The sequence below is a fragment of the Caretta caretta genome, chromosome 9 (genome assembly GCF_965140235.1).
Source record: "Caretta caretta isolate rCarCar2 chromosome 9, rCarCar1.hap1, whole genome shotgun sequence".
NCBI classification, from domain to species: domain Eukaryota; kingdom Metazoa; phylum Chordata; order Testudines; family Cheloniidae; genus Caretta; species Caretta caretta.
This window is the reverse complement of record NC_134214.1, coordinates 73,904,651-73,919,373: the sequence shown is the minus strand read 5'-3', so window position 1 is coordinate 73,919,373 and position 14,723 is coordinate 73,904,651. Positions and strand designations below refer to the sequence as shown.

The window sequence follows — 14,723 nt, the reverse complement described above, 5'->3', positions numbered from 1 at the left end:
CTAAAGATAAACTTGTATTGTTTTTACAGTTCAACTGCCCCCTTTACAATGGAAAGATGCCCCCAAAATTTTTCCTCATTTTTTCTCATCTTATTTGTTAACTCAGAAATATCAGGTTCTGACTTTCTCATTTGACAGAGGACTTTGGCAATAATTTAGCACCTGGAAAGTTACATCATAGCTTCAGGCTGAAATTGAAATGCAGCTCTCCCAACTCCAATTGGGAGCACAGTAGGTCAGAGAGCTAATTAGTGACTTTCACTGAATCGGTGACAGCAGCTGTACCCTCAATAAATTACCAAGTGCTTGAGTATGCAATGGTATTTACATTACACCATTCCTTGGTGGTGGTGGGTGCCCATTAGTGGAGGACAACTAAGTTGCAAAAGGAGCTCCCGAGCTGCATCAGTGGCAAAAGCTGAATCAACACACCCTGACCATGTCCCATCTTTGGCCAAACCTGGCCACATTTATGGCAGTGCTAGCTGGCTATTGTGCCACTTGGGGAGCAGGAATTGCAGATGCATTACCCCAGAACACTGGCCTAGTAAAGGCTGGTTACAAAACAAAAGTCAGGACTAGAGCTTGTTGAACATTTTGCATCGGAATGATTATCCTATTAAGAATGCCCTTTTTGCAAAACTGAAATTTTCTTTAAAAAAATTTCAGGTTTTATCCACAAGTTTGATTTTCCCTCAGTAAAAATCAAAGTGATGCCTTCCTGGCTGCCATTCTGAAAAAGCTTTTTTCAGTTTTACTTTCTGCCAGTACTCTGCCTCCCACAGCTCCGGGGACAGAGAGGCAGAGCACCTGGGCTCTGTCTCCTGAAGCTGCGGGGGCAAGCTAAATACCAGGGTGCTCTGCTTCTCTGGCAGCCAGGCTGGAAGGCTCTCACAATTTAACAAGTAATTTGATGACAGCCTTCTCAGTGGGCAACCTGCAAGCCGCAAAATTCCATTTTGATGCTTCTGAAATGGATTTTTTTTTTTTTAATTCCCTTCCATGAAAAAAATTCACATTTTTGGCATTTCATCCCAATATGGGACAATTTAAAAAAAACGCAAAATTTTTCCTTAGAAGGGGATTCCCTTTTTTCAGCCATCTCCATTCAGGACCTGATATTTCTGAGAGAGAAAAAGAAAAGTTAGGAAAAGGGGGATTTTGGGAACATCTTTATATCATGAAGTAGTCATGCAACATTTTAAATGTTGTAATTTACTTTTAAAATCTCCTAGTACATAAAAGTAGAATATTTTCACTAACTGTGTTAAAGAAATAGGCAAGCACTATTTTATAATTAAACCGTCAGGGCAAAATCCTGCTTGCCTTATTCACACACCATCAGTGACATCAAACTTAGTGATAGTAATTATATGAGTCAGAAGACAAGATTTGGTCTTGAGTATTTTCTGTAGCAGAAAATACACTATAATGTACTACACTACATTTTGTTAGTTAAATGGGATAAAACAATATGTGGTCCTAACTGCAACTGGATGTGAGGACTACACCTGCCTGCTCTGCTCTCCCCAGGGACTCTTCTGGAAATAAGGAGCATTATAGCAAGAGTTTACATAAACAATTCTGGTACCTGAGTTTTTCAAATATATCTTTTTAGATAACTAAAAGCAGCCCACAAAAGCCCATGAAATACTAGGTACAAGGTACTGGAATAAGATACGGGTGAGTGGAATTATTTCTCTTTCCTATTGACAGCAGTGAGATATTATAGATTATTTTGCTCAAGCAGGAATCTGATAATTGTACAACAGAAGAATGATTCAAACAAACATTTTAACAATTTGTTTTCATAACTGATGGAAGCAAAAGAAAAAGCAGTCAAACTACAACTATTCTGTACTTACAGGTGTTTCTCATGCACGTCATGGTTGAAGAACACAACTCAATGATTCGAACTGCTGGCTGCCCTCGTTCCACTGGTGGCACTGTCAAAATGGAAATCTAACAGAAAGGAATAGAAAATTCTGAATATCAAATTATCCAAAGCAGCAATTTGATCTTTATTTCATTATTCTACATTATAATGGTGAAACTTGTCACACTGTTAACAGACTATTGACCACCTATATAAAAATGCCTACTGCCACAAGGTATCAAAGTGGGAACAAAAATCTTCAAGCACCCAAAAAAGTAAAAAAAAAAAAAAAAAAAACCCTAATATTGATATTATCATATATAACTATTTCTTTAATATATACACAACATATAATCTTGAATATATATTACATATTTTAACATTAAATATACACTTGCAAATTCTTATTCAAACCTGATGCTGTTATTGACCTCCAACTTTCAAAATAACCGTATTTTCTAAAATAAGATAGCTTGATCTGAGTCCCACAAATAAGTTTTAAGAAGTTCATACCGGAGTATTTATATGGTTACAGAAAGAGCTGTTACAGACTAGTGGGTAAATAAGTATGCAATCTATCAACCCCATAAATATGTATTTATGCAATAGGCTTAGAAAGCTCCAGAGAAGCTATTGTCAACTCCCATACACACTGTACAGGACAGATTTATTTCCTTTTATGCACTGCTTTAAAAATTCATAAACAAGTCTGTTAAAGTAGAGTAACATGAAGGATCAGACATCCCACAAAATCAAGGCAATTCCCAGTTAAGGTAAAAAGTAATTGGCGACACTTAATACAACTTTCATTTAGTTTTATTTTCTGGTGTACTCTTAAAGCTCCTTTCAGAAAGAAATCTATGAGATCAACCCTAACCTTACTCACATGTATCGTGCCAAAGACTACTTTTGCTAGTAAGGTCTGCAGGAGGAGATGTACAATAATAAAAAAATCTACACTGTAGCCATTTTTAGAAAAATGGTTCTTAACCTTTTCCCACATGGAATCCAACTAACCTAAGTATTTTCTTGCCACAACTGACATAAACACAACCCTTTGAATTTGGAAACTGCCATTGGTTCATGAGGATGGAAATAAGTGGGGAAGTCAATTGTCTAGTGGAGTCTCAATTCTATGTAGGCAGCTGTTTTCGTTTCGAGAGGAGTTGGAAGAACTGGGAGTCTATAAAATAACATGCACACAAAATGAATGATGTAGAGAAAAATGATAGAAACTTTGATTCTCCCCTTCTCATAACAGAAGAACATGTGGACATTTAACTTAATTGGAGGATAAAGGAAATGTTTTAACCACACAGTAGACAGATTGGCAGTAAATTCCACAAAGAACTTATCCATATAAATATACAGTCCTCTATTGTTCTAATAAAAATATCTGAGTTATAATAGTCAACATTTAAAAGTTTTGGAAGGGATATAAAGAAACCTTCATGCTTCATGGCCAGTCATTATTATGGATTAGAATGAGACTTCCCTGAGGGACAGATTATCCCACATCTGTCTACTGCAGGTTCTCTTTCACTTTCCTATGCAGGATTTGGTGCTGGCTGCTGTCACAAATAAGATACTGGACTCTGTGGACCTGGGTCTAATACCTATGTTCCTGTGATTGGAAGTGATAACTGGCTGTTGTGGATGCTTCTCTCCTATATTCCACTTATGTAACACTTAACTCTGGGCAGGGCTGCTGCAAGAGACTGTGAAGCTGGCTCCACAGCTTCTAGAATTGTGCTTCACCTTCCCCAGAGCTGACCACAGTACAGGTGAGTTAAAGGCTGCACTGTGATTAGATTTGGGAACAGAGGAGCAGCAGGATGGAGGAGGGAGAAAATCACTCCTTTCTGCCTTCCATTGGGTCCTAGCTACATGGTTCTACCAATTTTGCTTCAACCCTTGGGATTTGATTCAGTGAGCATCCCAGGTGACCAAGTTGCACTCTATGGGCTGCAAGTTGTGCTTTATGGGCAGAGAAGCACTAGTATACAGCATCGGATTTAAACTAAATATATTATGCTATTTAAAATGTTTTTTCCCTTAAACATTAAGGGTATGTCTACACCGCAATTAAAAACCTATGGCTGACTCTGGCTCACAGGGCTCAGGCTAAGGAGCTATTCAAGTGCAGTGTAGACGTTCAGGCTCTAGGACCCTGCGAGGTGGGAGGGTCCTAGATCTTGGACTACAGCCCAAGCTCAAATGTCTGCACTGCAATCAAACAGCCCTGCAGCCTGAGCCCTGCAAGTCCAAGTCAGCAGGCAAAGGCTATCTGCGAGTGCTTAATTGCAGTGTAAATATACCCTGAGTGAACAGATCATGAAAGGCACCAGATTAACAGTGCCAAGGACTATGCAAACTTCCTCAAACAGCTCCACAAATAAACACCACTCCTGGCCTAGAGGAACCTCTCTAGGGATAAGCTTGCTGTTTAGTCTCAATTCTGATTCAATTCTTAGTCTCTCTCAGACTACTAACAAAAGGTGTCAGAGTGTGACTAGCAACAAACACAGAAATATGCCAGTCCCATTGCTAGCTCGTAGTTTTCAATTTTAACCGCTTTTACATTTAATTTGCTACTTTAAGGAGGAAAAATGGGATTAAGACAATATCAATAGAACCAATTAACTGGAAAGCTAGATTCAAATAGAAGCAAAAATACAAATTAATTCTTCACAGAAATTTAATTTGATCATATACAACTCTTTAAAGAGATTATAAATTCAGAATTGATATATACCTGCTGGTCTGAATCTGTCTTTAGTACGGATTGATCTGTAATGAGCACTGCTCTGGAGATCTGCCTGCAATTAAATAAAGCAATTATGGTACTTCACAAAAGAGAAAACATAGCTATTTGGATTCTGGCCTTCTGAAAATAATTTAGTTATAATATTACCACTGTGGCAAATTATTTTTGTTACTTAAATATAAGCTATCATGATTACACATCATTAATTACATATTTCATGTTACGATGTAGGCCCACTTCTACAACCTCAATTAATGCATTATAGTCATTACCAAAATAAAAGCACTAATGTGAGTAAAAGGCTGCAAGACTAGGGCTTCAGCTTCTATTAAATGAATAAAAATGTTTTGTAACCAGAATAATAATATAGAACTCTACATTTCAGAGATTCTATAACATTCTGGTTACAAAATAAATAGCATTTTGAGGCAATTTTATATTTTTATGCACAAGCACCTATATTACTGACACATTTCATATCCATTCAGTGGGAAAAATGAAATGATCGAGTAATAAAACATTTTTAATTTTAGAAACATGCAACTCATCAAGAATCACATGGCCTCGATGAATTATATTCAATGCCTAAAAACTGTATATTTGAGACATTTCAATTTATTGCCCTTTCTGCAGCATCTGGGTCAAGCTTCCTGGCTCTTGTGCTACTTGGTCAGGCTGGTCAGCAACAAAAGCCATGGTACATAAAGCAAAAATGGTACAAGAATAATGTTACTTTTAAACACTACACCAGGAGCACCAAAAGGTTCCACGAAACAATGTTGTGACAGAATTTTTTTGGGGGGGGAGGGAGGGAAATGATGCAACAATCATTACCAGCAAGGCTACAAGAAAAGGAGTACTTGTGGCACCTTAGAGACTAACCAATTTATTTGAGCATGAGCTTTCGTGAGCCACAGCTCACTTCATCAGATGTATACCGTGGAAACTGCAGCAGACTTTATATACACACAGAGAATATGAAACAATACCTCCTCCCACCCCACTGTCCTGCTGGTAATAGCTTATCTAAAGTGATCAACAGGTGGGCCATTTCCAGCACAAATCCAGGTTTTCTCACCCTCCACCCCCCCACACAAATTCACTCTCCTGCTGGTGCTAGCCCATCCAAAGTGACAACTCTTTACATAATCAAGTCGGGCTATTTCCTGCATAGATCCAGGTTTTCTCACATCCCCCCCACCCCCATACACACACAAACTCACTCTCCTGCTGGTAATAGCTCATCTAAACTGACCACTCTCCAAGTTTAAATCCAAGTTAAACCAGAACATCTGGGGGGGGGGGGTAGGAAAAAACAAGAGGAAACAGGCTACCTTGCATAATGACTTAGCCACTCCCAGTCTCTATTTAAGCCTAAATTAATAGTATCCAATTTGCAAATGAATTCCAATTCAGCAGTTTCTCGCTGGAGTCTGGATTTGAAGTTTTTTTGTTTTAAGATAGCGACCTTCATGTCTGTGATTGCGTGACCAGAGAGATTGAAGTGTTCTCCGACTGGTTTATGAATGTTATAATTCTTGACATCTGATTTGTGTCCATTTATTCTTTTACGTAGAGACTGTCCAGTTTGCCCAATGTACATGGCAGAGGGGCATTGCTGGCACATGATGGCATATATCACATTGGTGGATGTGCAGGCGAACGAGCCTCTGATAGTGTGGCTGATGTTATTAGGCCCTGTGATGGTGTCCCCTGAATAGATATGTGGGCACAATTGGCAACGGGCTTTGTTGCAAGGATAAGTTCCTGGGTTAGTGGTTCTGTTGTGTGGTATGTGGTTGTTGGTGAGTATTTGCTTCAGGTTGCGGGGCTGTCTGTAGGCAAGGACTGGCCTGTCTCCCAAGACTTGTGAGAGTGTTGGGTCATCCTTTAGGATAGGTTGTAGATCCTTAATAATGCGTTGGAGGGGTTTTAGTTGGGGGCTGAAGGTGACCGCTAGTGGCGTTCTGTTATTTTCTTTGTTAGGCCTGTCCTGTAGTAGGTAACTTCTGGGAACTCTTCTGGCTCTATCAATCTGTTTCTTTACTTCTGCAGGTGGGTATTGTAGTTGTAAGAAAGCTTGACAGAGATCTTGTAGGTGTTTGTCTCTGTCTGAGGGGTTGGAGCAAATGCGGTTGTATCGCAGAGCTTGGCTGTAGACGATGGATCGTGTGGTGTGGTCAGGGTGAAAGCTGGAGGCATGTAGGTAGGAATAGCGGTCAGTAGGTTTCCGGTATAGGGTGGTGTTTATGTGACCATTGCTTATTAGCACTGTAGTGTCCAGGAAGTGGATCTCTTGTGTGGACTGGACCAGGCTGAGGTTGGCGGTGGGATGGAAATTGTTGAAATCATGGTGGAATTCCTCAAGGGCTTCTTTTCCATGGGTCCAGATGATGAAGATGTCATCAATATAGCGCAAGTAGAGTAGGGGCTTTAGGGGACGAGAGCTGAGGAAGCGTTGTTCTAAATCAGCCATAAAAATGTTGGCATACTGTGGGGCCATGCGGGTACCCATAGCAGTGCCGCTGATCTGAAGGTATACATTGTCCCCAAATGTGAAATAGTTATGGGTAAGGACAAAGTCACAAAGTTCAGCCACCAGGTTAGCCGTGACATTATCGGGGATAGTGTTCTTGACGGCTTGTAATCCATCTTTGTGTGGAATGTTGGTGTAGAGGGCTTCTACATCCATAGTAGCCAGGATGGTGTTATCAGGAAGATCACCGATGGACTGAAGTTTCCTCAGGAAGTCAGTGGTGTCTCGAAGGTAGCTGGGAGTGCTGGTAGCGTAGGGCCTGAGGAGGGAGTCTACATAGCCAGACAATCCTGCTGTCAGGGTGCCAATGCCTGAGATGATGGGGCGCCCAGGATTTCCAGGTTTATGGATCTTGGGTAGTAGATAGAATATCCCAGGTCGGGGTTCCAGGGGTGTGTCTGTGCGGATTTGATCTTGTGCTTTTTCAGGAAGTTGAAAAAGCACAAGATCAAATCCGCACAGACACACCCCTGGAACCCCGACCTGGGATATTCTATCTACTACCCAAGATCCATAAACCTGGAAATCCTGGGCGCCCCATCATCTCAGGCATTGGCACCCTGACAGCAGGATTGTCTGGCTATGTAGACTCCCTCCTCAGGCCCTACGCTACCAGCACTCCCAGCTACCTTCGAGACACCACTGACTTCCTGAGGAAACTTCAGTCCATCGGTGATCTTCCTGATAACACCATCCTGGCTACTATGGATGTAGAAGCCCTCTACACCAACATTCCACACAAAGATGGATTACAAGCCGTCAAGAACACTATCCCCGATAATGTCACGGCTAACCTGGTGGCTGAACTTTGTGACTTTGTCCTTACCCATAACTATTTCACATTTGGGGACAATGTATACCTTCAGATCAGCGGCACTGCTATGGGTACCCGCATGGCCCCACAGTATGCCAACATTTTTATGGCTGATTTAGAACAACGCTTCCTCAGCTCTCGTCCCCTAAAGCCCCTACTCTACTTGCGCTATATTGATGACATCTTCATCATCTGGACCCATGGAAAAGAAGCCCTTGAGGAATTCCACCATGATTTCAACAATTTCCATCCCACCGCCAACCTCAGCCTGGTCCAGTCCACACAAGAGATCCACTTCCTGGACACTACAGTGCTAATAAACAATGGCCACATAAACACCACCCTATACCGGAAACCTACTGACCGCTATTCCTACCTACATGCCTCCAGCTTTCACCCTGACCACACCACACGATCCATCGTCTACAGCCAAGCTCTGCGATACAACCGCATTTGCTCCAACCCCTCAGACAGAGACAAACACCTACAAGATCTCTGTCAAGCTTTCTTACAACTACAATACCCACCTGCAGAAGTAAAGAAACAGATTGATAGAGCCAGAAGAGTTCCCAGAAGTTACCTACTACAGGACAGGCCTAACAAAGAAAATAACAGAACGCCACTAGCGGTCACCTTCAGCCCCCAACTAAAACCCCTCCAACGCATTATTAAGGATCTACAACCTATCCTAAAGGATGACCCAACACTCTCACAAGTCTTGGGAGACAGGCCAGTCCTTGCCTACAGACAGCCCCGCAACCTGAAGCAAATACTCACCAACAACCACATACCACACAACAGAACCACTAACCCAGGAACTTATCCTTGCAACAAAGCCCGTTGCCAATTGTGCCCACATATCTATTCAGGGGACACCATCACAGGGCCTAATAACATCAGCCACACTATCAGAGGCTCGTTCGCCTGCACATCCACCAATGTGATATATGCCATCATGTGCCAGCAATGCCCCTCTGCCATGTACATTGGGCAAACTGGACAGTCTCTACGTAAAAGAATAAATGGACACAAATCAGATGTCAAGAATTATAACATTCATAAACCAGTCGGAGAACACTTCAATCTCTCTGGTCACGCAATCACAGACATGAAGGTCGCTATCTTAAAACAAAAAAACTTCAAATCCAGACTCCAGCGAGAAACTGCTGAATTGGAATTCATTTGCAAATTGGATACTATTAATTTAGGCTTAAATAGAGACTGGGAGTGGCTAAGTCATTATGCAAGGTAGCCTGTTTCCTCTTGTTTTTTCCTACCCCCCCCCCCCCAGATGTTCTGGTTTAACTTGGATTTAAACTTGGAGAGTGGTCAGTTTAGATGAGCTATTACCAGCAGGAGAGTGAGTTTGTGTGTGTATGGGGGTGGGGGGGATGTGAGAAAACCTGGATCTATGCAGGAAATAGCCCGACTTGATTATGTAAAGAGTTGTCACTTTGGATGGGCTAGCACCAGCAGGAGAGTGAATTTGTGTGGGGGGGGTGGAGGGTGAGAAAACCTGGATTTGTGCTGGAAATGGCCCACCTGTTGATCACTTTAGATAAGCTATTACCAGCAGGACAGTGGGGTGGGAGGAGGTATTGTTTCATATTCTCTGTGTGTATATAAAGTCTGCTGCAGTTTCCACGGTATACATCTGATGAAGTGAGCTGTGGCTCACGAAAGCTCATGCTCAAATAAATTGGTTAGTCTCTAAGGTGCCACAAGTACTCCTTTTCTTTTTGCGAATACAGACTAACACGGCTGTTCCTCTGAAGCAAGGCTACAGTTCTCCTACTGGCTGCCAGCATCATATGAAGATGCGAGCTAAACAAGAAAAATCTCAAAAGGAAAAACAGCAACTGCATCTACAACGTATTTAGGGCAAAAAAATACCTAAAAAAGGAAGTAACAAGAAACACTGACGTTTTTAAGTTTGTAGAGAAAACTATTGGTGTTTGGATTGGAAGAGTGACCCCAGGTGGGCACTACTGCCTCAAGCTATGTTGTCAATCACTTTTTCAATTTGAAAAGCAAGTTTTCCCGCTATGAACAAACACGTGTCTGTACACAAATACAGAGATAGACATCACTGCACAGGATAGATGGTGCTCAGGGAATGAGGTATTTAATATTTATTTTCAGACTCAAAGCGTGCCCCCATTCCTTATTTACTGTACACCATCCAAATGCTGCATGAAACAAAGGACAATTATTTTTCTCATCTCCTTTCCTATAGTACTAAGTACTGTAATATGTGAGCCTAACGCACATATCTTCACACCTATATGAGATTGGGAGAGGTTTCACAAATGGAAAACTGATCCATAGGGAAATTAAAGCCAGAATTTGCAAAAAATCTCCACTAATTTGGGGTATGTCAAAAATTATGTGCCCAATTTGAGATACATATGGCCTGATTTTCCAGAGTTCTTAGCAGGGCTGGTCAAAAACTGTCAAATAAATATCTCCCCTCCAGAAAACAGGGTTCAGTCTACATTGTAATTTTGCCCAGGGAAATACAGTTTTTTGACAGAATTTTCCATTGGGAAAATTGAAACAAAAAGTGAAGCATGATGGCAGCTTGACCACAAGGAGAGACGACAGCACATATTGTGAGATATAGTTTGGCCAGGGAACAAGACCCACAACGGAGAATGGGGGCATCAGAGACCTGGAACTACAATTCCCATGAAACATCATGACAGCTCAGCTGGACATAGAGACAAAACTCAAACAAACAAACCTCAAACAAACCTGAGATGAAAACAAATGTCAAAATATTGGTATTTCCTGTACAACAGAATTTTTTTTAATCAAGTCTCGTACTTAGCATTTTTATAGCAATTTATATGTTCAAAATATTCTAGCAAAGACTCCAGCCTAAAGAATGGTGCACTGGGCTGGGAAGCAGGAGATCATGAACTCAAGTCTTAATTCCCCTACTGATTGGTGTCAATAATTCGATATTGTACCTGATACATTTTGCCTGTACCCCATCTGGAACGGATTGAATACACAAAGACAGTATATGTGCAAGGCTAAGAGAACTATTTTGGGGGGGGGAAGGGGGGGGGGAGCGGAGGTCTGACAAGAAGCCAGTAATGAACTCTGATCAGCAACATGGAAAAAAGTGATGATGTTCAACACTCATCCAAATCTGAACAACAGGCACCTCTCTAAACCAATTAATATCCTCCTGACAAATACTAAATTCCTGCTGCATGAACAGAAATGTTAAGAGTTCTTCAATAAAAACCCTTGAGAAAAAAAAATGTATAATGAAAAAAAATGTATAATGAAAATACGAGGGGAGCTAAATATAGGGTGCATAGTGTCCTCTATAATATGCACACATAAGAGAAAAACAACAACACAGGATTAGGCTATATTACCATGAGGCTGACCTCTGTGTCAAGTTGTGAAGTTTCATTTGCAATGTATTTTATATATTGGAGGTTTTAAAAAATAGCACTTACTATGCTTCTTGCTCACTAATTACCTGTAGCACACATTTGTGCATGTTTTCTCTGAAAGGTAACTGTCTTCCACCACAAAATAGTTAGCACTTATTCTTTGCCCAAAATGATCGATGAGTGCTTTACATCTGTAAAAGAAGCATAACACAATAGGAAGAGATTAATTTCATAATATAATTTTTATAAGTAATTCGTTAGGCTCATGAAGTTGAACATTATTTGAGGAATTCAACTGAGTTTCCAACAATTAGTAATAAATGCTATGTATTTTACCTACAAATAGCTAGAAATGACTCCTTAACACAAATCTGATAATTTATAACAAGACCTTCCAAAAAAAGAGAAAACATGTTCTGTAGTGCATGCAATTCTTTGTTCTAAATTATACCAAAAATAGTATTAGAGCATTAGATAATGATTTCACAAACAAAAATCATGTATTACATCCACATTGCTAACCCTCTTCATGACAACTGCAGACAGTGACAACTGAAAAAGTGAAACTTAGAATGATTTCCTATAAGGAACTTCCAGTTCCTACTCCTACCGCGAGTCCAAATCTGTATCACCACGGTATGTTTTCCATTGGTACCCTTTATCAAAGCAAAGACAAGGTTACTGTAGTAATAAAGCTTTAATGACAAGTTAGAAAGAAAGTTATTTTGACTGTTGTAAGGGAGTAGTCTTGAGAAATGTGGGGTTATAAGATAAACTGAGTGATCTTTTCTGGCCCTACTGTCTATGATTCTACCAAGCATTTGTGATTTAACTCTTTAGTTGTATTGATTGTGTTGTTCTAAGAAAGGGGTGGGCAAACTACGACCCGTGGGCCGGATCCAGCCCGTCAGGGCTTTGGATCCGGCCCGCAGGATTGCCACTCCTGTGGCACCGCGGGCCCTGCGCCACTCCCGGAAGCAGCCGGCACCACGTCCCTGTGGCCTCAGGGACATGGTGCCGGCCGCTTCTGGGAGCGGCGTGGGGCCAGGGCGGGTAGGTGGGCGGGCAGGCATGCAGGGAGCCTGCCTGAGCCCCGCTGCGCACTGCTGCCACCCCAGAGCCGCTCAAGGTAAACAGCACCAGGATACGTGGAGCTAAACGCTGCAGTAACAAGCAGGCTGGGTCTACACTGTGGTGTGTACATGCAGCAGTGAAAGGTTCTTGTGGGGGGAAGCAGCAGGATACTACGCTGCTAAAAATAGCAGTATAGACGTGAGAGGCACTGCTGGGGCACGTAAGGTATACACCCTAAGGTTTGGCATGCCTTTAATCATCTAAGCACTGCCTTGTCATTTACACTGCTATTTATAGCTATGCTACAGGAGCGTGCAGTGTATCTACTCTGCACAGCACCCGAAGTGCGAAGTGCCTGCCACCCAGAAAAAGATGGAAAGAATTAAGCTGTATGACAATTCAGACTGTCCCTTACTATGAACATGTTCATAGCCTAGCACTATAAGTTTTGATCTTGACTGTGGCGTGTAGATGCCACTATAATATAAAAATAATGAAAAATTAAATAATAATTTACAACTAAGACCTGGGATCTCTTGGAAGGCACAACACAGATTCAGCCTCTACGAAATATGCTCTAACTACCTTTTTGCAAAATACTTCCATACTAGTTATTTTCTAGGAAATGTCATTGGTGTTACTCTTCACTCATTTACTAAGTAAAAAAAGCTGCTATCTATATAAAAAAATTGTTGGTACTATTGTCTGGCAATATCTGAGGCTATAATAATCCTTCATATCTATTTGTAAAGTATAATGCAACAAAGTCATGTTTCTTTATTTATCAAGGCTGATGATGGAGTCCAAAACCCAAAATATGTAACAAGAATACTAGCGCAGAAAGCTAAAATGGTGGGGAATATGCACTGAAGTTTAGCTATTTTATTGAGATATTATACAAGCAGAGAAAAAGGATCTGGCGCTTATGTACCCATAACTGGAGGGTTTTTGAGATGTGTCGTCGCTATCCGTGTTCCACACATGGGTACACATGCACTGCAAATGCGCCACAGCTCTCCTCATGTTCCAAACTGAGCGCATACAGGGTGGTGCAGGCCACTGCCTCTTCAGTTCCCACTCTTACTGCGAGTCCAAACAATCCATGGCAGAGGGGATGGAGGGTGGGTGGAGGCATACAGATAGGGACCACGTATTGAAGAACCTCTGTTTAGAAGTAAGTAACCTCCATTTCTTCTTCGAGTGATGGTCCCTATGTATATTCCACGTGGGGGAGACTAAAAAACAGTGGTCAAACTGATGGCGAGTGCGAGAAAGCGGAAGCGACAGCTGACTGCAGTAATGCAGTCCCCACAGCTGTATACGCAGTAGACAACTGGACCCAAGCATAATGTCTTGTGAAGATATGCAAGGATCTCCAGGTAGCTGCTCTACTTACCTCTACTAAGGGTATGTCTCTCAGAGAAGCAGCACAGCCTGTTTGTGCTCTTCTGGAATGAGCCCTCATGCCCCTTGAGGGGGAATGTGATCTAGCTAGTAAAGGATAATACAACCAGAAATCTATTTTGAAACTTGACCCTTTGATCTCTCTGCTATGGAAACACGTGGTTTAGGTATCTTTCTAATGCCTCTTGTTCTTTGTAGATAAAAGGCAAAAGCCCTTTGGACATCCAGAGAATGCAGGCTCCTCTCTTCATCTGAGGCATGCGGTTTAGGAAAAAATTCTAGTAAGTTGGTTTGACTCATAAAACTCAGACACTACTTTAGGGATTAATCTGGGGTGGGAGCAAAATCAGGCCTTTTCCTTATAAAAAAGTAGGTATATGAAAGGTCTGCCATGAGCACCCCAAGCTCACTGACACTTATGGATGATGTTATAGTGATTAGAAAGGTCACCTTCCTAGACAGATGGGCCACAGAACACATGACCAGTAGCTCAAAGGGAGGCCTGGTGAGAAACAACGGCATGAAATTAAGATCCCACTAAGGTGTGAATTTAATCAATGGTGGAAAGGATCCAAGAAGTCCCTTGAAAAAATCTAATTGTGACAGGATGACTGAAGATCACATTATACCAGGGGTGGGCAAACTTTTTGGCCTGAGGCCACATCTGGGTATAGAAATTGTATGGAGGGCCATGAATGCTCATGAAATTGGGGGTTGGGGTGCAGGAACGCTCTGGCTGGGGGTACGGGCTCTGGGGGGGGGTGGAGATAAGGGGTTCAGAGGGCGGGAGGGGGATCAGGGCTGGGTCAGGGGGTTGGGGCACAAGAGAGTGTCCGGGT

The 14,723-nt window shown here is 41.7% G+C and overlaps 1 protein-coding gene across 2 annotated transcripts in view; it reads right to left on the bottom strand.

The window, feature by feature from the left end:
* The window catches only part of CHM (CHM Rab escort protein), a 143,133-nt gene that overhangs the window by 21,375 nt on the left and 107,035 nt on the right, over positions 1–14,723 (bottom strand). For both annotated transcript variants that reach the window (XM_048863807.2, XM_048863808.2), the window contains 3 exons: positions 11,493–11,597; positions 4,632–4,695; positions 1,866–1,962 (listed from right to left, as the gene is read on the bottom strand). In XM_048863807.2, coding sequence (XP_048719764.1) covers positions 1,866–1,962; positions 4,632–4,695; positions 11,493–11,597 — 266 coding nt within the window. The remainder of the gene's footprint in view (positions 1–1,865; positions 1,963–4,631; positions 4,696–11,492; positions 11,598–14,723) is intronic.